The following is a 23,144-nucleotide window of genomic DNA, read 5'->3' as shown; positions in this document are numbered from 1 at the left end:
AAGCAAATTATATATGAACAACTCCCTCTGTAAAAACCTTCAGGATATAGACAGGAATAAAGATGGCTCCGTGTAGGAGAAAAAACTCATTTACAAAGAAAACGGCCTTTAAAAAATGCATTGTATTTAAAATCAATTGACACAAATAGATAAAGTGCTATAAAAATAAACACTTTACTGTTTTCTTTCCACTGGTCTGAAAAAAACATTTTATGAAACACCAAAAAGCCCCAAATCTCCAACTTGACAGGTGCATGAAAAAACAGCTTGTATTACTATTTTATTGCTTGTTGTATTCCTTATTTGTAAGTCACATTGGATAAAAAAAACTTCTTCTAAACTAATACAGAAGGGGTGGATGGCATACATGTAAAATTAGGGTAAACTAAATAAATGAAAACTAAGAACAATTAAAAGCTCTTAATACAATGTTTACACTTTTTCCATAATTGTTTATTGTTTTTTAGTGTCCTAATTAGGTAGTTGAAGTCAATACGAAATATAAAAACAGTTTATTACTGAGGAACTTTATTCTGCCAATAAAATAATTAACGTTACGTTCCCACATTCTATATTATTTACAGTGAGGTAAAAATAACTATACATGTATATCACACGTTAGGGCGATCTTTAAAGCAAAGTTTGGATATATTAAACCAAAATTCGTTGATAAACGGAGAAAAAAAGAAAAGAAAAAATAAGTTGGGAAACCCTGATACTGACGTAATGAAGGCGGTCTAACGTCACTTCCGCCTAGTGGCCTGAAAATGCAGGCGGCCATATTATTTTAGCAAACACACTCACGCACTAGCAGCAGTTTGTTTATCCTGTGAAGTGCAGCTGTATTTTTTAACCAAACTCTCTCAGTTTAGCTCAAACTAGTGTCACGATGAGCGGCGGCACGCCGTATATCGGCAGTAAGATCAGTTTGATCAGCAAAGCGGAGATCCGTTATGAAGGCATTCTCTACACCATCGACACAGAGAACTCCACCGTCGCGCTCGCCAAAGGTCAACAACACTCTTTAAACACAGCACACACGCACTTCTAACAGGCTTTGGTTTGTGTTAACCGTTAACATTAGTATTTTCATATAAATTAGCAAAGTGGCTGTGTCTTAAATGTACTGACCTGCCCTACACAGACAGCAGGGTCGAGCACTAGAGCCTCGTGCAGCTGTTTTGAGGTTCAGAAGCGTGTTTCAATTTTATGCATCATATTCACCTGCATAATGGCAAAATCAACGCGTATGTCATGTCTTAAAATGTAAAAATGTGTTAACGCTGTCTGCTGACTAGGATTTCCCACAGCATGTTAATTGTTAGTGTTTTTAAATGTGATTTCCTCTCTCTACCCAGCTGTTGTTGTCTAAGAGTGATGCACACTATTGCAGACTTGCCATGTTAACGGGTTAACAAAGAGTACCACTTTGACTGTTATTGTAACTAATGTAAAATCAAGGTACCATTTTAATTGTATTATTAGCCACTATGATATTTTGACAAACTATGTTCTCCATGGAAAATTTCTGAGTAATTGATCGTCGATGTTTAACTTTTTATATAACTACAGTTATGTAACTTTTTTGGTGTTAAAGCAAGACACTGCGGGTGAACAGGGTAAAAAAACTCAAATTAACAAACAGTTATCACCTTACCCAGGTTTTTGTATTACAAGTTTTCTGAAATGTTAGGTTTAAATATGCACACGAGGCATTATTTAATAAAATAATGAAATATAATATAAATTGAGTCAAATGTTTTTACAGAGGGAATTTTGTTACTCCATTATTCAGAAAAAAAAAAAAAAAAAAAAAACTTAGAACAGTCAGGAAACAGTATATATATATATTTTAACATTATTTGGGGAATAAAATATAAATTATATATGAACAAATTCCTCGGTAAAAACAGAGGATATAGACAGGAATAAAAATGTAGAGTTTGGTGTGTGTAAGTGTTACTGAAGTGAAGATTTATGGCTCGGTGTAGAAGGAAAAAAATGATTTTGAGAAAACAACCTTTAAAAAATGCATTGTATTTAAAATCCATTGACACGAATAGATAAAGTGCTATAAAATAAACACTTAACAGTGTTTTTGTGGATCTTTTCTTCCCACTAGTTTGAAAAAACACTTTATGAAACAGCAAAAAGCCCAAAATCTCAAACTTGATAGGTGTATGAAAAAACAGTTTTTGCCTCCAGTGTCTCCCCTTAAATAGTTACATTTATTATTACTACATTTAATATATATGAAATGATGAAACGCTGTTATTCAGTCTCAACTGCTCATTTATAGCACGCATTTAAGCTAAGATTAAATTAAAAGCTTAAGGTGTAGTCCAAACTTGCAGTGCCCCAGAAACAAATGTTTAAATGATTCATAAAAATGAATCACTGCCTGGCAAACTGAAACTTCGCTATGTATATTATGAAGCTTAGGAACATGATTTCCGTAAGCACCCTTTGTTTGTTTGGAAGTGCTGACGTCAGACCGAACAACTGGATTACTTAACATGCAAAAGCTGATTTTAAGAAGATTACAGTCTATCACCATTATTACAGTCAGATCTCTAGGAAAAATCTCATTTAAAACATGTTTTACTGTTTTAATTCTCGTTGCAGTGCGCTCCTTTGGCACTGAGGACCGACCCACGGACCGCCCCATTGCACCCAGGGATGAGATCTTTGAGTATATTATATTCAGAGGAAGTGACATCAAAGACCTGACGGTGTGCGAACCTCCCAAACCGACATGCTCTCTGCCTCAGGACCCCGCCATCGTTCAGGTATAGACAAGGATGCGCTCAGTAGCTAATAAGTACCCAGTACAAATTAAATTAAGGTTTATAATAAGATAGTAAACTACTAATGTGTTTTAGGCACATGTACGCCAATCGATCTGTTATTTTGTAAAAACAATTACAATTTATGCACTTTTTAACCTCAAATGCTCATCTTGTCTAGCTCTGTGTAGAGATTAAAAAGTACATAAATTGTAAATGTTTTAGAAAATAACCAACCGTTCTGCTAGATAAGACCCTTCTTTCTCGGCTGGGATCATTTAGAGGTCTTTGAAGATGCATTTAAACTGCATTTTAGAAGTTCAAACTCGGGGGCACCATAGAAGTCCATTATATGGAGAGAAATCCTGAAATGTTTTCCTCAACATCATTTCTTTACGACTGAAAAGAGAAAAACACGAACATCTTGGATGACAAGGGGGTTGGATGTTCTGGAAGTGAACTAATCCTGTAACTGTCTTTCATCAATCAAAGAAGCAAACCGAGGCAATATGAAAGAGTGGAAAGCAGGATGACTAGGATTTCATTTATGATTGGATAACTTTCAATTACTGCGTTTTAGTTTGATTATGTACTTTCATGTATTTGTATTTTAATTTATTTCTTACGTTGGTCTGTATATTTGTGTAGGACTCCGATTTTTGTTTTTAGGGTGACATTTCAGCATTCTGTTAAGGGTTTACCAATGAAAAATAGACTTTTTGGCTAATTCTGGCACTTTTGCAGCCATTAATGTGCGTTGCCCCTGTAAACAAATGAACTCAACTTAAAAAACAAAACAAAAACCCTTTAAGTCAGACATGATTAAATCTAGAACACAATTTAAGTCGTAAGTAGCACGGGTATATTTCTAGCAAGAGCCAATAATGCATTGTGTGGGTCAGACTGGTAGATTTTTCTTTCATGCCAAAAATCATTCGTGTATTTGTAAATTTCCTACCCTAACTATATATGTGACCCTGGACCACAAAACCAGTCATAAGGTTAAATTTTACAATACTGAGATATATACATCATATGAAAGCTCAATAAATAAGCTTTCTATTGATGTATGGTTTGTTAAGATAGGACAATATTTGGCCGAGATACATCTATTTGAAAATCTGAAATCTAAGGGTGCAAAAAATCAAAATACTGAGAAAATCACCTTTAAAGTGGTCCAAATTAAGTTCTTAACAATGCATATTACTAATCAAAAATTACATTTTGATAGGTTTACAGTAGGAATTTTACAAAAAAATCTTAATGTAACATGATATTTACTTAATTTCCTAATGATTTTTGACAATATGGGTCAATAATTTTGACCCATACAGTGTATTTTTGGCTATTGCTACAAATATAACCCAGCGATTTAAGACTGGTTTTGTGGTCCAGGGTCACATATAAACGCTATTTTGGATTAGTAAAATGCATTGCCAAGAATTTCATTTGGACAACTTTAAAGGTGATTTTCTCAGTATTTACTTTTTTTGCACCCTCAGATTCCAGATTTTCAAATAGTTGTATCTTAATTTCAATTGTAAATCTGGTTTTGTGGTCTAGGGTCACAAATAATTTAAGCCCCTCCAAACTAGTTTGATTCACTTTTGGCTTGTACTAAAAATCTAGATAGGCAGCTCATTAGCTTTCAGTTGCTGAAACTAGTGAAAACCTGTATAAAGAAATCTTTGAGCTGTGTTTCATAATTGTTAGTTTGAATGGTGTTGGTTTTCAGTTTGTCATTCTTTATTGGGCAGTTCTTAAACAGTGACCTCATCATGTTTTGTTCATCTGTTAGTCCTCTATGGGATCTTCCACTGCCCCACCATCATCCTTCCAGTCTGGGAACTCCTACGGTCTGTTCAACCGTCCGCAAGTCACGCCATACACCCAGTTCAACCCCAGCCCACTGGTTTCACCACAGTTTGGCACTGTTGGAGTCGGTGAGTGCCCCTTCACAGCTTTGTACTAGAGCGGTTTCATTTCATCTAAACCGAGGAACATTTTTAATATCACAAGATGTGTTATCACAATGTTACAAGTTGCTGAGCAGAAGTGACAGAACGGGATATTTGAGTCCGTATTTGATGATCCTGTGGCACCTCTGATGTGTGTGCCTGCTCTTCCTTTCCTCACAGGAAGTACAATGGGATTGTTTGGTAGAGACACTGGCATGACTGCCGCACTGTCTCAGAGCAGTACTATTGCATCTGCTTTCAACAGTGACACTTTGCGTGCATTCATAGCAGAAGGTAAAACTCTCCCTGGGGGCCAAAATCAGGCTATTTAAAATGTATAAGCCAAATGATTTGAGTTCATCCAACTGCCAAATCAAATAAAAATTTTACTTTAATTTATCAGTGTGAAAAAAAGCTTTGTGTTTAGTACTAAGCAAGATCCTAAAAGATCCTGTCTCAGTTGTCTATGTCTTTTAAAAGTTTCATGTGTAACAGTTTCGTTTCTCACTCTCGGAGGAAGTTTTAAAAGCACCTGCATGTAGAAGAAAAGTTAAGGGGTTTAATAGTTTTCTGATAACCTAAGTAACTTTACAGGCCACGTACACACTGCAGCTCTTTGGAAATAAACTCATTTAAATAGGTGGAGTGAGTGGTATACTTGTGTGTGCAGAATAGATGAGTTAACAAAGTAAACAAAGTATGGGTTCAAACTGTTTGACAAGACTAGTTTTAGTGGCAGGACATTATTGTCTGTCAAACATTATCTTCCTGTGCTCACAAGAGATTCAAGCTTGCTAAACTTGCTTGGTGCCCTCTTGAGTTTGCAGTGTATAGGGTTGGCATCCCAATGAATCCTTGGGGAACTTTCCCGTTTCACAGGTTTTCTTTGTTTACTTTCCAGAAACTTCTGGCTTGCAAGTCCAGCCTAACCTTCCCATGTGTTTCAATCCCCAGTTATGAGATTCGAGTTAGTGGGTCAGTAGTACAGGACAACCCATCACTCGTGTCCTGACTGCAAGCTCAATTTTTTTTCTCCAGTTCCATAACAACAGTAGTCTCTTTCTGGTGATTTTCCAACCTATTCTTAGCCTCCCACATTCTTAGCTGCTCCCAAAAGGGTATTCCCCTATGCAGGGGTGGCCAATGTTCATTTTCGAGAGCCACAGTCCTGCAAGAGTTTTGTTCCAACCTTGATAAAACTCACCTTCCTGTAGGTTTCTAGTAACCCTTAGACCTTGATTAGCTAGTTTAGCACGGACCCTAATCAAATACACCTGAACAAACTAATCAAGGTCTAAAGGTTACTAGAAACCTACAGGAAAATGAGTTTTATCGAGGTTGGAGCAAATCTCTGCAGCACTGTGGCTCTCCAGGACTGACGCTGGTCACCCCTGCTTTATCTGATCAAGCATCCAGCTTCTTGTACTTGCTGTGCTTTCTTACCCCTTTTCCACCAGCATGAACCAAGTGCTAGTTCAGAGCCTGTTCTATTGCCATTTCAAAGTTTGTTCAATTGGTGAGCCTTGTAAGAACCAGTTTGCCTTTCCACGGGCTAGAGAACCACCACGGAGCCATGTTGTATGTCACTCAATACGTACCATCTTTCCTAGCAATGTTAGCATGGCAGAGTCAAACACACCAGGTTTGCTTGAGATGCGTTGGCACTGTGCAGACTGACCAGCACATGGCACAAGCATCATGAGAGCGATTGGAGAACAGATGACTCTTTAAGCTTTTGAATTGCTCTCACGGTACTTCGTCACATGCCGACAGATCCGTGCAGTACTTATGCATCCTGAACAAGCCTAATATCAACCACGGTGGACGTTAAATTGCTATTGATATTCATGGCTTTGTGAACCTACATTTCCATTCAAGTGCTGTGGGTGTTGAAAGACAAAGAACCGATTTGAAACTAGGCTGTGGCTCCGAACCAGAACTCATCTGATGCTTCCTGGCAACCTCTTTCCAAAGTTGTGCCAGCTCCACTTTCCAGCTTCTGGCCACATATTTTGGTGTCCAGGGTTGTGGATAAGATACAATCAGGGTACTTTTTACTTGGGTAAGTCTCCACACCTATGGTCTAAGTGCAGCACGTTTGGCCATGGTGCAACATGGGGGCAAGTGCCTGGCTCATTCCTTAATAGAAATTGTATATACTGGCTATGCCCTCTCTGGGTGCTTCAATCCTGTCTTGCTTCAGGATGCCTGTGAGCACTGATACTTTATCATGCCCCACCTGAACTTTCCCTGGGTTGCTGCTGCCTTGGAGTTCGACAGGATGTGTGCCTTTTAAGGCCACTTGACTCTGCGGCGTTTGCACACTGGGACTTTTTACAATCACCACCTGTGCAAGTTCTCCAGGGATTAGAGGGCATTGTAGACCACCCTCATCAGAAAAGATTCAAAACGGCTCCAGTCTCATGAAGTTACATTATCTTCCTCTTCGGGAGGACCCAACTTATCCAGTATACTTGAAGATCCTACTTTCCATAGTACTTTTCACTTTACTTTCGCTTTGGGCTAGATCAGGGATGGGTGACCCTGGTCATCAAGGTGCAATGTCCTGTAGAGTTGAACTGCACCCCAAATCAAACATTCCTGAAAAGTCTTGACTGAAGTCTTCAGAATTACAAGTTGGTGTGTTTAATTCATTGTGTTAGTCTTTACAGGTCATGTGTGTAGACTTCAAAACTCTGCATGCCCTTGGGGTCCAGGCCTATCCACAATTGGGCATGGTGCCACACATTTGGCCTTGGTGCAAAATATGGACAAGTGCCAAGCTCTTTCCTTAATAAATGAAATTGTATATGCTGGCTATGCCCTGCCTAGGTGCTTCATCCTGTGTTGCTTCAGGATGCCTGTGAGCTCTGATACTTTATCATGGCACCACCTGTACTTTCCTTGGGTCGCTGCTGTCTTGCAGCTCGACAGGATTTGTGCCTTTGTGTGCCCCTTGATTCTGCAGAGTTCGCATGTTAAGACTTCTCACAATCACCACCTGGGCAAGTTCTCTAGGGATTAGAGCAGGGCTGGGCAACTTTGGTTCTGGAGAGCCACTGTCCTGCAGAGTTTAGCTCCAACTCTAATCAAGCACGCTAACTTTCTAGTGATCTTGAAGACCTTGATTTAGCTTGTTTGGGTTTGTTTGATTAGGGTTTGAGCTAAACTCTGCAGGACAGTGGCTCTCCAGAACCAAAGTTGCCCAGCCCTGGATTAGAGGGTTGTAGACCACCCTCAGCAGAAAAGCTCCAGCTAACATTATCTTTCCATCGTACCTCTTCCTAGGTTTCTTACTTTTGCTTAGGGTTAGATCAGGGATTGGCATCTCTTGCCCTCAAGCACTCCTGAAAAATCTGATTGAAGTCTTCAGGATTACTTCAGATTTGCAAGTTGGTGTATTTGATTCATTGTGTTAGGGTCATCACACGTCATGATCACTTTTATAAACCACAAAACCTTGCGGAGCTATCCACCATTGGGCTGGATTGTCCCCATTGTTGGAAATGCAGTGTGCTAAGATTGTCTCTTTCAGTGCTCTTGTTTTCTGTGAAGTTCCTTCACTTATGTGGCCATTCTGTCGTAGCTACTTGTGCACTAGCAAGCCACTTCCACCATGAATGCATAGTGTCATTAGACTCTGTGACTTGATGGTTGGCTTTGGAGTCCCTGTAGTCCAGATGTCAGAATTTGTGAGTGACTCAACTCCATTAACAACTACTACTACAGTTTGATTCTCTGCACTCTACTCACATTTAATGTAAGTTTAGTTGTCACGACCTGAGGCTTTCTGTTGTCTACCTTGAGCTCTGTACTGAACTGGATTAAGCTCTCTGCGAACAACTTTATTTAGCTGCTGTGTGTACATGGCCACGGTGTCTTTTGAAACTTTAATTTAGAATTTCTTCAGATACTATTTATAGTTGAGTGTGTGACTGGATTGTGGTGATCTGTTTAATCACTATTTAATCAATAAATGACTTCATTAACTCAATTCACCATATTTTGTCTTCTAACCAGCACTGATTTCCTCACATTAGGGTGGCTGTGGTTCTTAACCTTTTTGCTGTAAATGATCAATTACGTAAGTGTCTTTTAACTTTAACGTTTTTCTTATACAGGCAACACCAGTCCGGCTCTGGACACTCTGCGAAAGAGCCCCCCAGTGGAACCTGCTGCCTCCTCAGCATCTGCGGTCACCACTTTAGCTTCCACAGCTGTGGGTCGCAAGAGTCCCGTGTCAACTCGCGTAGCCTCCACCAATACACAGAAGCCTGTGGACCTCACAGAACACACTAGGGGTGAGAACAAGTCCAGATGCCACAAACTTTGACGCTCAAGTCTGACATGTTGCAGTTCAGTGTTACCACTTGATGTTCCAAATGATGCTTAAAGGGATAGTTCACCCAAAATAATAATTACTTCATGATTTACTCCCCCTCAAGCCATCCTAGCTGTATATGACTTTTTTTTTTATTTCAGATGAGTACAATTGGAGTTATATAAAAAAAAAAAAATGTTCTGGCTCTTCAAAGCTTTCCATCCATTATAAAAGTGCTCAACGTGGCTTCGGGGGACACTTTTATCCAAAACTATATACAAAAGAGGACAATGGAAGCAATCAAAATCAACAAAAGAGCAATAACACGCAAGTGCTATGACAAGTCTCATTTAGCCTAACGCAGTACACGTATCAAGGTTTTTTTTTTTATTATATAATAAAAATAAAACAGATAAGATTAAAAAAATGGAAAAAACAAGTTAGTGTTAGAGGCCTGAAAATAGATAGATAGAATACAACAAGAAGAGGGATGCAAGTGTTATTTATTTATTTTTCTTAAGAAAACAAGCAGTAAGTAAAGTAATAGAGTATAAGATTTAGAATAGTGGGTGCTAGAGTTAGAGCTTCAAATAAAGATGGAAGAGATGTGTTTTTAGCAGATTCTTAAAGATGGCTAAAGACTCTGCTGTTCGGGTTGAGTTGGGCAGGTCATTCCACCAGAAGGGTACATTTAATGTGAAAGTGATTTTGTACATCTTTGGGATGGCACAATAATGCGTCGTTCACTTGTAGAGCGCAAGCTTCTAGAGGGCACATAAGTCAGAAGTAATGAATTTAGGTAAAGGGGTGCAGAGCCATGTGGTGGTTTTGTAGGCAAACGTTAATACCTTGTTTTAACATCCATGGTCAATTATTTTGTCAGTTTAGGCCAAACTGCTGCTGTTTTAAAAACTGAATTATAATGTTAGGCCCTTAGTGCTCCTACAATAATGTTTGGGCCAAGTATGCTGCCTAGGTAGGTAGTTTTTAAGATACAGCCTATGATTCTGGCTGTCCACTTGACAAATATAATGGATTTCGCCTATTTTTTTTCAGCAATCGAAGGCCCTTTATTAGGGCTTCTCATGAAAGGAACAATATTATGAAATGGAGAAATATGACACCGTATGAACAATACTAGTTTTAAAACCGGTTCTGCAACAAGGATTTGGTACAGCTTAACATGTCTTAAAGAGTTATACTCTCCCAGGCACTGAAGTCCCGAAACCAAGCGTACCAGAGTCCAGTCAGTCCAGAGGAGGAAACAGGGACACTTCTAAACGGCTTGCAGGTTATAACACGTCTGCCGAAAAGACATTCACCGCAGTTATGTTGTGCGGTTGGATGCTAAAACTGCATGATTCTTGTCAGAGCTTCGTCCATCTGTGTTTCATGCATCCACACAGTGGCTTTTCACAAGCTCCTTTATTATAGAGGACCTTCTGGATGGTGAATCTCATGCAATCTGATGAGAATGTTTCACTATGATATTTTGGACCAGTAGCCTTCACATGTGACATTGGAATTAAGAGAAAAAAATCAGTACTCTACCGATGTGCTGATATTAATAATAATAATTAAAACAGTTCCAATTGGAGTGCCTAATTGTCTTGAAAATGCGCATGTATGCATATTTTTGTATTTTAGTGGAATGGTGACCTTTCATGAGATTCACTCAATATGCTAAATTTACTCGTGTCCATTGACCTTTAAATGCTTTCGTTCTTCTCTGTGTGGCCTTGTGTCTTTATGATTCTTGGGTAACTCTGTTCACACAAGTTGTGCTTATTTACTTCAAGTGATATCTTTATTTTACTTTAAAGGAGCAGTTCACTTTCAGAAACAAACATTTACAGATAATGTACTCACCCCCTTGTCTTTCTTTCTTCAGTCGTAAGGAAATGGTGTTTCTTGAGGAAAACATTTCAGGATTTCTCTCCATATAATGGACTTCTATGGTGCCCCCGAGTTTGAACTTCCAAAATGCAGTTTAAATGCAGCTTTAAAAGGCTCTAAATGATCACAGCGGTGGAAGAAGGGTCTTATTTAGCGAAACGATCGGTTTTCAACAAACATTTACAACTTATATACCTTTTAATCTCAAATGCTTGTCTTGCCGAGCTAGACAAGACGAGCATTTGAGGTTAAAAAGTATATCAATTGTAGTTTCTTTTAGAAAATAACCCATCATTTTGCTAGATAAGACCCTTCTTTCCTGGGATTGAATCCTTATGAGCCATTTGAAGCTGCATTTAAACTGCGTTTTGGAAGTTCAAACTCGGGGGCACCATAAAAGTCCATTATATGGAGAGAAATCCTGAAATGTTGTTCTTTAAAAAACACCATTTCCTTACGACTGAAGAAAGAAAGACATGAACGTCTTGGATGACAAGGGGGTGAGTACATTATCTGTACATTTTTGTTCTGAAAGTGAACTCCTTTAAGCTTGATTACTTTTGAATAGACAACAACCTTTTATGCACAACACGTCTAAACGTAACTATTGTCTGTCAGAAAAGACTTTCCTTTATGTCACTAGCAACTGAATGTCACAGCATGCTTATTTTCTTTTTTTTTATACTTTTATATGTATATTTGATGTATTTGACATGTTTTCTGTAAATATAATCGAGTGTTTGTTCTGCTCAGCTGGTGGCCCTCCTGCTCCCCGCCGCGGCCGCGCCGGAGGTCATCGTGGTAGAGGCCGGTTCCCTGTCAGGAGAGAAGGACCCATGAAGTTTGAGAAAGACTTTGACTTTGAGAGTGCCAATGCTCAGTTCAACAAAGAGGAGATCGACAAGGAGTTCCAGAGCAAACTCAAGCTGAAAGGTACAGATTAAATATGCAAGATCAGCAGAAAAAGTCTCTACTTTAGCAGACTTATTATGGAGTGCTTGTGAAAAGTTTTCTGACACTAAGCTGCATTATAAATGCAATTAAATGAAAATGTGTTCTAATGCAATTAGTGTAACTTTTAGAGTGGGTTTTTTGGATCCAAGTAGGACGGACGAATGTACAGAAAATCATTTATGCTAAACTAAAGTACTGTAAATTAGAGTTTAAGTTGGCTATCTGTCCATCTAAGCCTAGCTTCTAGAAATACGCTAGCAACACGCTAATCATGTTAAAAACATGTTAGAAAGATACTAACGCCATGCTAATCATGCTAACAGCAGGCTACTATTGCTAACATAACATTCATGCTAGCAACATGCTAGTAACGGGCTTATGTTAGAAACTTACGAACGGCATGCTAATCATGCTAGAAACGTGTTAATCATGCAAGAAACATCTTAATTATGTTAGTAACTTTAATGCTAACATGCTAATGATATTTTAATCATGTTAACAAAATGCTAGTAACAAGCTTATGTTAACAACCTACTGGCAACTATATACTAATCATGCTAGTAACTTTCTAGTAATGCAAACACCATTATAACGACATTCTAATCATGCTAGTAACATGCTAAAAACATGCTAATACTGTTAGAAACATGTTTTTAGTATGATTAACATGTTACCATGTTTCTAACAGTGTTAGCATGTTTCTAGCGTAATTAACATGTTAACATGTTTTTAATGATTAACGCATTGTTAGCATGTTAACGTCAGTTAGGCTAGAAACATGCTACTCAGGCTAGTAACATGCTAATACTGCTTGAAACATGGTAGTGCCTTGTGAATCATGCTAGCAACACATTATTGACATGTTAATCATGCTACAAACATACTAGAAACATGTTAATAATGCTAAAAACGTGCTAGCAATATGTTGATCATGCAAGTAACTTGCTAATCATGCTAGCTACATGCTGTTAACAGGTTAAATAAGTTAAAAACATGCTAGCAACATGCGAAAACGTGCCATTTATCCATCCGACAGACTCTTGCCTTCAAAACATTCAAGCTTTAGGCTTTAAAACTGCTTTAAACTCTACTTTTAAATCTTTTTCAGACTGAAAACCTTTTCACACAAATTTTCACACTTTCTGATCAGGCTTCTTCACGCTTTTTCTTGACAGACTTGATCTAGTTTATTTATATTTAAGTACACTTCACATTCACATTCCAGCAGACTTTTTCCACAATAGAAGGTAAAGAAGATCGATTCTGATGCTGTAGACTAGAAAAATGCAGGTGTGTTTAACTATACATGTTTGTTCAGATGAGAAGACCGATAAGGCTCTGAACGGTGAGGATAAGGGTGATTCAGGGGTCGACACTCAGAACAGCGAAGGAAACGCTGATGAAGAAGAATCACTCGGACCAAACTGCTACTACGATAAATCCAAATCCTTCTTTGACAACATCTCCTGTGACGACACAAGGTCAGATCACATCCAGCACACTTTAAATAGGAGCCTCCATCTGTAAAATCTCACTTTTGCTACATGATGCAACAAATAAAATATGTACATTTTGTCGTTGTACCTGGTTTCAAACAGGAAGGAGAGGTCTGGAGGGTTTGGATTTCCCCGGTGAGTACAGCAGAAGCCAACGCTTCTTGGAATTTGCTTCATTTTGTGTAGAAACTTGCTATGAAAAATTGGTACAATGTATTTGAACTTGTTTTTATCAATTCATCGGTAAGAGAGAGGAGGCAGACCTGGGCGGAAGAGCGGAGGATGAATGCAGAGACGTTTGGCATCCCGTTGCGGCGGGGTCGCGGAGGTTACAGGGGTCGCGGTGGCATGGGCTTCAGAGGGGGCCGCGGAGCTGGACGGGGGTCGTTTGGATCTTATCCTGGTGGAAGAGGCTTTAGAGGAGCATACAGAGGAAGTCAAGGAGGAAGAGAGTTCGCTGATTTTGAATACAGGGTAATGAATGAGTCAGAAATTATTTTCTGTATTTTCTATAAGTACATCAACATTTTATATAAATCTGGTTTGTACAAGGTGCTTGAAGTACTTGAATTATTGAAAGACAGTATATTTATAAAATAACTGTTAAATTTTAAAAATAAGCACATCTTTTCACGCAATTAAAAGAACATCATACTTTTTCAGTTTAGTTAATGTCATAAAACTAGTGAGCTAAGCCAGTAGTAGTACTGACGATATTGTGTTGAGATGGCTGAAGACACGAAAAGAGAAACAGATGAACCGAATCAATTGAGAAAGTGATTTATGCTGGAACCGCTCTGATTCAAACTTGTGACGTAGGTCATATTGTTCAAGCGATTCACTATTAAAAAGATGCCTTCCTTTTTTAAATGTTTGACAATGTTTGTAATGATTTTAAAAGGCACGTATAGTGATGGGTAATACTGAGCTTTTCGAAACTCTGAATTAGTTAAACTATTGCGACGCAAAATGGTTCACTTTTTCGAAGAGCTCCAATCGGATCATTTCATTTAGATCGGGACTTCAGAACGGGCTTGCGAATCATTCGATTCAGTCTCAGGACTTCGGAGCGGGTTTGCAGATAATGTGGTTTAGATCAGTGGTTCTCAATCCTGTTCCTGGGGGACCCCTGCTCTGCACATTTTGCATGTCTCCCTTATTTAACAAACCCGATTGACAGAGATACACAAACTGAACTAATGAGCTGATAAATTCAATCAGGTTTGTTAAACAAGGGAGACATGCAAAATGTGCAGAGCAGGGGTCCCCCAGGACCGGGATTGAGAACCACTGGTTTAGATCGAGTCTTCACGTATAGCGAATAATTTGATTCAGATCAGATCTTTGGTGCTGGATTTGGATCGAAACTTTACGTAACGTGAATCATTTGATTCAGATCCGGACTTCAGAGTGCTTAATGCAAATTATTTGATTTGGATCGAAACTTTACGTAACGTGAATCATTTGATTCAGAGCCGGACTTCAGTGCGCTTAATGCAAATTATTTGATTTGGATCGAAACTTTACGTAACGTGAATCATTTGATTCAGATCCGGACTTCAGTGCGCTTAATGCAAATTATTTGATTTGGATCGAAACTTTACGTAATGTGAATCATTTGATTCAGAGCGCTTAATGCAAATCATTTGATTTGGATCGAAATTTTACGTAACTTGAATCATTTGATTCAGATCCGGACTTCAGTGCGCTTAATGCAAATTATTTGATTTGGATCGAAACTTTACGTAATGTGAATCATTTGATTCAGAGCGCTTAATGCAAATCATTTGATTTGGATCGAAACTTTACATAACTTGAATCATTTGATTCAGATCCGGACTTCAGAGCGCCTGACTCAAATCATTTGATTTGGATCGAAACTTTACGTAACGTGAATCATTTGATTCAGATCCGGACTTTGGAGCGTGTTTTCAAATCATTTGATTTAGATTGGAACTGGTTTTAAAAGGCACAAATAATGGTGTGAGAAACGGAGCTTTTGAATCTCTGAATCAGTTAAACCATTGCGTCGCATAATTGTTCTAATTGGATCATTTGAATTAGATCGGAGCTTATGTATTGTGACTCATTTGATTCAAATCAGCACTTCGGAGCACTTATTGTGAATAATTTTTTTGGATCGGAACTTTGCATATCACGAATCACTTAATTCATATTACTTTGGAGCGGGATTTTGTGAATCATTTGATTCAGATATGGACTTCGGAGCGGGTTTGTAGATCATTATGAATCATGGATGATTCACTGTTTGGAAGAGCTCCAATCGGATAATTTAATTCAGATCGGGTCATCACAAATCATTTAATTTTCGTCAGGTCTTCGGAGCGGATTCGTGAATCATTTGATTCAGATCAGGACTTTGGACCGGGCTCACAGATCATTTGATTTAGACCGGAGCTTCGCGTATTGCAAATGATTTAATTCAGATCGGGACTTCAGAGTGGGTTTGCAAATCATTTAATTTAGATCAGAACTTTGCACATCACAAATCATTTGATTTGGGTCGGAACTTTGGGTATCATGAATCATTTAATTCAGATCATTTCATTTGAAGTCTCGATCTGAATCAAATATGAACCCCCTCCATTGCATATTGCCAATCATTTGATTTAGATCGGAACTGATTTTAAAAGGCATAGATAGTGATGGGTGAAACTGAGCTTTTGAAACTCTGAATCAGTTAAACCATTGCAAATCATTTCATTTAGAGCAGGTCTTCGGAGCGGGTTCGTGAATCATATGATTCAGATCAGGACTTCGATGCGGGTTCGCAGATCATTTGATTTGGCTCGGAACTTTGTGTATCATTAATCATTTAATTCAGTTTGTTACATTGGAGTGGGATTTGGATCAGAACTGATTTTAAAAAGCACATATAGTGATGGGTAAAACAGAGCTTTTGAAACTCTGAATCAGTTAAACCGTTGCGTCGCAAAATGTATTGTTTCAAAGAGCTCCAATCGGATCATTTGATTCAGATCGGGCATCACAAATATTTAATTTAGATCAGGTCTTTGGAGCGGGTTTGTGAATCATTTGATTCTGAGCAGGTTCTCAGATAATTAGATTGAAGCTTCACGTATCGCTAATCATTTTATTCAGATCGGGACTTCGGAGCGGATTCGCAGATTACTTGATTTAGATTGGAATTTAGGAGTGGGTTCATGATTCATTTCGCAAATGAATGATCCGTGCTCGAGTCTTGATTTAAAATTATGGTTTGCGAATGTTTTAAATGCATCAAATGCACAAATTATTTTGGCCCACCTAACTTGAGTATCTCAAATGTATCCAACTATTTAAACAATACAGCGGTGTCATTTTGCAATGAAATGCATTTAAATTCCACTGATTAACTTTTTCAAAAAAAAAAAAAGTGTGCAACCCTGTTACTGCATGAATTTCAATTTAATAAACAATTCCTTGTTAAACATTCCTTCGAATAGACATCAAGGAAATGACATCATTTAGACACTTTCTAGCACGACCATTCAAACCTGTGACTAAATTTATTTAGAAATAAGTACATCAACTGTAAACCAAAAAATCAGGTGTTTTTTATTTTATTTTTTTGCATACATGTGTGAGATTCAGATTTATTTTTCTTTGCTAGAGATTTACTTTTCTCTTTTTACTTGTTTCCCCAGAAGGATAACAAAATCACTGCGTAGTGATCAGAGGAAGTGGATCAAGAAGACCTGATTTGTGTGAGAACTGCATCTCGGGTCACATGTTTTGCTGAGAACGAGGAGCTAAACGTACGTGTTGTAAATCTGTCACCAGCACTGGGGTTCGACTGCTTGAAACCTGGATATTAATGAAACGCCCACTCCATTTCTTCCCGAGGAGTGGAACAAATGCTATTTTTTTGAGTCTTTAATTTGAGAATAATATTTCCAGATGGTTTCAAATATATTATGATTTCTGAGGGCTGCTCACAGCTAACAGATTATCCAGAACAACGTTATCGTGATGATTTCGATCACTGAATGAGCTTTATTTTTGACTTGTTTTGCTATAAAGTATCGTCCGGTGTACTTAGCATCAAAACAGACTGCCTGGAACTTATACAGTATCATATTTTTCTAAGGTAATTTCAGTCTTCAACTCCTCAACATCACTATTCCTATTCCTCTAGTAAGTAGATTTTTTTTTTTTTTTTTTTTTTTTTTTTAAATATATGTATAAACGTGGTACGTCTGGCTTAGATTTCTTTGGATGTATCAAACCCTTGTAAGAGGTCTGTAGCTTCTAGTGAGGTTCCTCATCAGGGCAAGCGCTTCGAGATGTGTCAGTATTGATAGCTAATGCCATTTTAGATACAATGGAAAAAAAAAAAAAGAAATGTTCTCTTTGAAAGAAATGATTCCTTTTGAATTTAAAATAGCACAATTTGAACTAAAATGACACAAAATGGTCAACCGATGCAAAGAATCCTCAGTGATGTTTATATATTCTATAGGTTTGATTTATATTTGATGAGGTTCACTTTGCAGTATGTAGCACTTTGTAGCAGACGTTTACCGAGTGAACGTCCATCTTTACTAAGGAAATAATGCTACTCTGAGAGTCTACAGAAATCTATGCTGCAGTTACTTTGACGGCGCATTCTTGCCACTCTTGAGCTTCTACCACTAACAATTAAATGCCTGTCAGTCAACATTCAGATCACATAATCTTCACCACGTGAAACTGGCTGTGCTCAAAGTGAAGTTTGTAAGCACTTAATGATTATTTTACAGGATGTTTGAGAGATTATTCAATAGCACTGCTTCCCAGTGGATCATTTCTTCTGCTTTCTGTCTTTGTGACTGAAAGCTGGAGCGTTGAACAGCCAGAATGTGTTGTGTACTGTAATGCAGACGCTGTTTAGCTTTTCCCTCTCTCCTCGTTCAGCTACTGTTTTATAGTCACTGACTGCACCAGCATGATGTCCTAATGTCACGTGACCTCATGCGGCTCTACCTGACGTGCACATTGTGATGTCACATCCACACCTATGCGTCACGCAAGTCTGATTTTGATTGGATACATTTCATTTTGCAACATCTCTGGCAGATTTGCATTAGTCTCGCAGTGAGCTTTTGCAGTGGAAGTCATTTTTTATGGATTTATCACTAACGTTGAAGGTTTGACATTTTAACTGACCAGTTTTTTTTTGACTCTGCTCACTTCAGATCTGGTCGTGTAGCGTATGGCTGTGACATCTCTGCGAAAAAAAAAAAAAAAGATGTTTTTGTTTTGTTAAATGTTTCTTTGAAATGTTGGGATATTTGGGTTAGGTTGATAAACTTTTCAGATTAGAGCATAAATTAAAGTCCAAGTCTGAAAGATGCATTTTTGAATTTTGGATCTTGAGTAAAATATATCCTCTTGCACTTTTTTTCAATCTCTTTAATTCAGTGAATAGATGCTTTATTCCAATAATACACGTTCATTTCAATTTTGACAAGTGAATCTTTATCTAATTAATTAGGGCTTTATAATGGAGCCATTAACAAAGAAGGTATAATAAACGTCCATGTTGTCCTAAAATATCACTTATTTAAGTTCTAGGAATGTTCTGGTATTATTAGTCTGTTCACTTAATTCCAGAGTTTTCTTTAGAGACTGTGTTACAGTGTAAATTCCAGCTGTGTTGGAACAGTGATACTGGCGTATAATCAGGAAATTGCTGCATGCAGGTCTTGTCACAAACCATGATCCTAGGCGATGCTTGTGAGGCGAGTACAGTTCTGGAAATGTCTTGTGATAAACACCAAATCCTTCCATCAGGGTAGAGTCACACTTTCCTCGTGAACCCCGGCATGGTATCTGTTCACAACTACATGTAAAGAGGTTTTTACTAGATGCAAGAATAAACGGTTTACTATCTGCTATGTAATGAGTTAATTTTTTTTTGGTTGTGTTTACGCTCCATACAATATATGTCATTTGCAAAATGAAAATATTGTTTACAATTGTATTAAACGCAGTTAGTTAAACTTAAAGGAACACTCCACTTTTTTTGGAAATAGGCTCATTCTCCAACTCCCCCTGAGGTAATAAGTTGAGTTTTACTGTTTTGAAATCCATTCAGCCGTTCTCCTGTTCTGGCGATATCACTTTTAGCATAGCTTAGCATAGATCATTGAATCCGATTAGACCAATAGCATCGCATTCAAAAATGACCAACGAGTTTCGATATTTGTCCTATTTAAAACTTGACTCTTCTGTAGTTATATCGTGTACTAAGACGGGCGGAAAAATGTAAAGCTGTGATTTTCTAGGCCGATAAGATTAGGAACTACACTCCCATTCCAGCGTAATAGTCAAGGAAGTTTGCTGCCGTAATAAGGACGCAGCAGGCGGAGTAATATCACACAGCGCCTGAAATTAGTTCCCAGCAAGTTAACGTTCAATGTGACCGGCGTGATATTACTGCGCCTGCTTCGGCCATGTTACAGCAGCAAACTTCCTTGACTATTACGCCAGAATGGAAGTGTAGTTCTTGATCTTGTCGGCCTAGAAAATCGCAGCTTTACATTTTCCGCCGGTCTTAGTACACGATATAACTACAGAAGAGTCAAGTTTTAAATAGGACAAATATCGAAACTCTTTGGTCATTTAACGCGATGCTACCTATTTTCAAAAAAAAGTGGAGTGTTCCTATAAGAGTAAAGGCAAAGTTCAGTCAAAAAGAAAAAAAAATCATGTATTTACCTTTTGAATTGTTTGGTGAGTTTGTTTCTTCTATTGAATATAACATAAGATATTTAGGGGTTCAAGCACATAACGCTGAAACCCTATTGTAATTAAGTTCATTGCACACTGAGTCCGAAATTTTTGCATGTTAAAAAATAAATATGACAATGCAATCACGTTTGCACAGTGCCTCCGAAACTTTCGTGTCATACAAAAAATTCGGATCAGGTTCGGTTTTCTGCGTGTTTGCATCCATAACATTTTGATAGGAAAGGATGCTAAATATGAAAAGAACAAAACGCATACAAAAAATTTGGACTCGGTGTGCAATGAGTTTAGAATGGCCAAGGATCAGCGATCACCACGTAAAATTGATCTTACAGACCAAACCGTAAGTTGGAGAGACTTGAAACTTGGAGGGATGGTAGTACTCACACCGCCGACAGAGTCACCAAAGCTCGCCCCGATCGGCCTGACGGGGGCGCTACAGCGATCAAAAGTATGAAATCAAACTCCAAACCATTCGTTGCAGGCTCAAGTGTCTTATGTTGAAATCCTTGGCTCACACCAGGAAAAAACGCACCCTGGATTTGATCGTCACCCTGGCAAAATTTCTGGGTTATTTGGGATTTTTTTTTTTTTTTTTTTCTCCTAGTGTTTTTTTTTTGTTTTGTTTCTGTTTTTTTGCCCGAGAGTTGAAGAGTTGAATTTGCAAGACTCCATGGCAAATGGACGCCAAAACGTTCGAAAAGCGCAGGTTGCCTTTTACTGAAACAAATGTAACTTGAGCTTTGCCACTCTGTGGTGCTATAAGAGAAAAAACACAACAAAAAACAACTGTAACTTTTCAACTGTTTGTCCTATCAACTTCAAAATCGGTATGCACACTCTTGGTCCAAAGTGCCACAAGTGACTATAACAACCCAACCCTGTTCCTGGAGATCTACCTTCGTGCAGAGTTCGGCTCCAACCCTGATCAAACACAACTGAACCAACTAATTGGGATCTGAAGAAGCACTTGATAATTACAGTTGGGTGTTTTTGGAAGGTAGATCTCCAGAAACAGGGTTGCGCACCCCTGGTCTATAAGAATGTTTGCGGATCTCAAAAAGCATGGCTGCCAATGAACTGAGCACCTATCAGAAAAGGTTAACAGAAATTGATCGTAACCATTCTGAACCTCTAGAACAGGGATCCTCAAATCTGGCCCACAAGATCCATTTTCCTGCGGAGTTTAGCTCTAACCCTAATAAGACACACCTGAGCATGTTGAACAAGCCCTGCGTTCCATTCGGAAGGGCTCATCCCTGTGCCCTAATCTCTTCAAAGTGTTTATCCTCCGGAGTGAGAGCTTCGAAGGGTTGAAGGGTGTAGGGGACCAAACAACTGTTTATTGAAGTGCTCTTCTGCGTCATCATCCCGTGCCCACACGGAGGCGCCGTCATCATGCAAAGGATCATGGGAGTCCGAAGTGTCCATCGGTTGTTCGAAATCTTTCATTCCGAAGGGCCCTTTGAAGTGGCTAGTTGTGAGCACTTTGATTTGAAGTGACACTTTGATATGGTGGCCATGCTTAGGGTTGGAGCTAAACTCTGCAGCGCATTGGCCCTCCAGGGTAAGATTTGAGGAACCCTGCTCTAGAACCACTGCTGTCAATCAGATCGCTTGTTAATTGATTGAGAAGATGTAAAAAACGTACTTCTGCGAAATAGTACTAGTTTTTTTTTTTTTTGCTCAGTCTGGAAAAAAAACTAAAAACACTGCAGTACATTACTATGGACTCTCTAGGTCAATAATTATCAAACTATTGATATTTACCCTGAGGGAAGTTTTAACAGGGTTGTTTAAAGAAGGGGCCGGTCCAAATATACCCAAAAGCCTATAAAGCCTTAACTAAAACTCAAAACTTCACGAAATCTGCTGAGCAATTGTGACAGGTGATTTTAAACAAGGATGCTAAGTTTTAAGAAGATTGGACCAAAAAAAAAAAATCTAAATACTGAGAAAATCACCTTTAAAGTTCTCCAGATTAAGTTCTTAACAATGCATAATACCAACCAAAAATTACATTTTGATATATTTATAGTAGGAATTTTACAAAAAGTATTCATGAAACATGATTTTTACTTAATTTCCTAATGATTTTTGGCATAAAAGAAAATTCAATCAATTTGACCCATACAATGTATTTTTAGCTGTTGGTACAAATATACCTGTGCTACTTAAAACTGATTTTGTGGTTCAGGGTAACAAACATACTTTAAACTTTTAATGTGGCATTACAAAGTGCACTTTTATAAAGTGTATCTAAAATGTGTTACTGGTCAATAAAGTGTACTCTTGAGTGCCTTAAGTGGCCTTTATTGTCGGTAATATTACATTTTCTGCAAGTATACTTTTTTTTTTGAACATACAATACTATTAAGTGTATTGTTTTTTTTCTCAAAGCCTAAAAATCTAAAATTCAGTGCACTTGAAATAGTTTTGATTTTAACAAGAAAAAATGTTTTAATACATCATTTTAAGTAAATAGTGTTTCACAAATAACAATAATTTTCACACATAACACTCTCAGAAAGAAAAGAAAGTACAAAAGGTACATATTTTTACCTCAGTTGTACATATTTGTACCTAAATGATACATATTAGCAACTTTTTAAAGGGTGCCAACTCAGTGACAACTATTGTGTCTTTGTTTTTGTTTACTACTGAGAGTGGACAAAATATTTAGTGATTATTTGGTTCCATCTAGTGGTCACATCAAATCCTTAAACCAGAAAACAATCATTCGTAATGTAATAAATATAAAGAAAAAAGGAAAGAAAAAAAACGCATCAAAACAAGTTATATTTGTTATTTCAAATAGCCAAAAGTGTCTATTTAAAAATACATAGTATACATTATTACATAACAGCCATCTGACCACCTCAGTCAGTGCAGTGTCACTGTGGGCGGGGCTAAGCAGGATTCGCTGTCGTCGTGGTGGGCGTGTCCTAGTCGTGATGGGCGTGGCTGTCAGGATTTGTCA

At 38.0% G+C, this 23,144-nt stretch overlaps 1 protein-coding gene across 3 annotated transcripts; it reads left to right on the top strand.

Moving 5' to 3' along the window:
• The first annotated feature begins 776 nt into the window (after positions 1 to 776).
• On the top strand, positions 777 to 19,311 carry lsm14aa (LSM14A mRNA processing body assembly factor a). 3 transcript variants are annotated; one of them, XM_073832347.1, is made up of 11 exons: positions 777 to 1,010; positions 2,626 to 2,789; positions 4,585 to 4,729; positions 4,925 to 5,038; positions 8,866 to 9,045; positions 10,276 to 10,356; positions 11,715 to 11,894; positions 13,234 to 13,396; positions 13,514 to 13,546; positions 13,660 to 13,885; positions 17,080 to 19,311. In XM_073832347.1, exons 1-11 carry the CDS (start codon positions 890 to 892, stop codon positions 17,101 to 17,103), a joined length of 1,431 nt encoding a protein of 476 aa, XP_073688448.1. In that variant the 5' UTR covers positions 777 to 889; the 3' UTR covers positions 17,104 to 19,311. The 3 variants fall into 3 exon arrangements, with proteins under 3 accessions (XP_073688448.1, XP_073688450.1, XP_073688449.1); XM_073832349.1 differs by lacking the exon at positions 4,925 to 5,038; XM_073832348.1 differs by lacking the exon at positions 10,276 to 10,356.
• The last annotated feature ends 3,833 nt before the right edge of the window (positions 19,312 to 23,144 follow it).

Source organism: Garra rufa, chromosome 25 (assembly GCF_049309525.1).
Source record: "Garra rufa chromosome 25, GarRuf1.0, whole genome shotgun sequence".
NCBI classification, from domain to species: Eukaryota; Metazoa; Chordata; class Actinopteri; order Cypriniformes; family Cyprinidae; genus Garra; species Garra rufa.
This window is presented reverse-complemented; position numbering and strand designations above follow the sequence as displayed.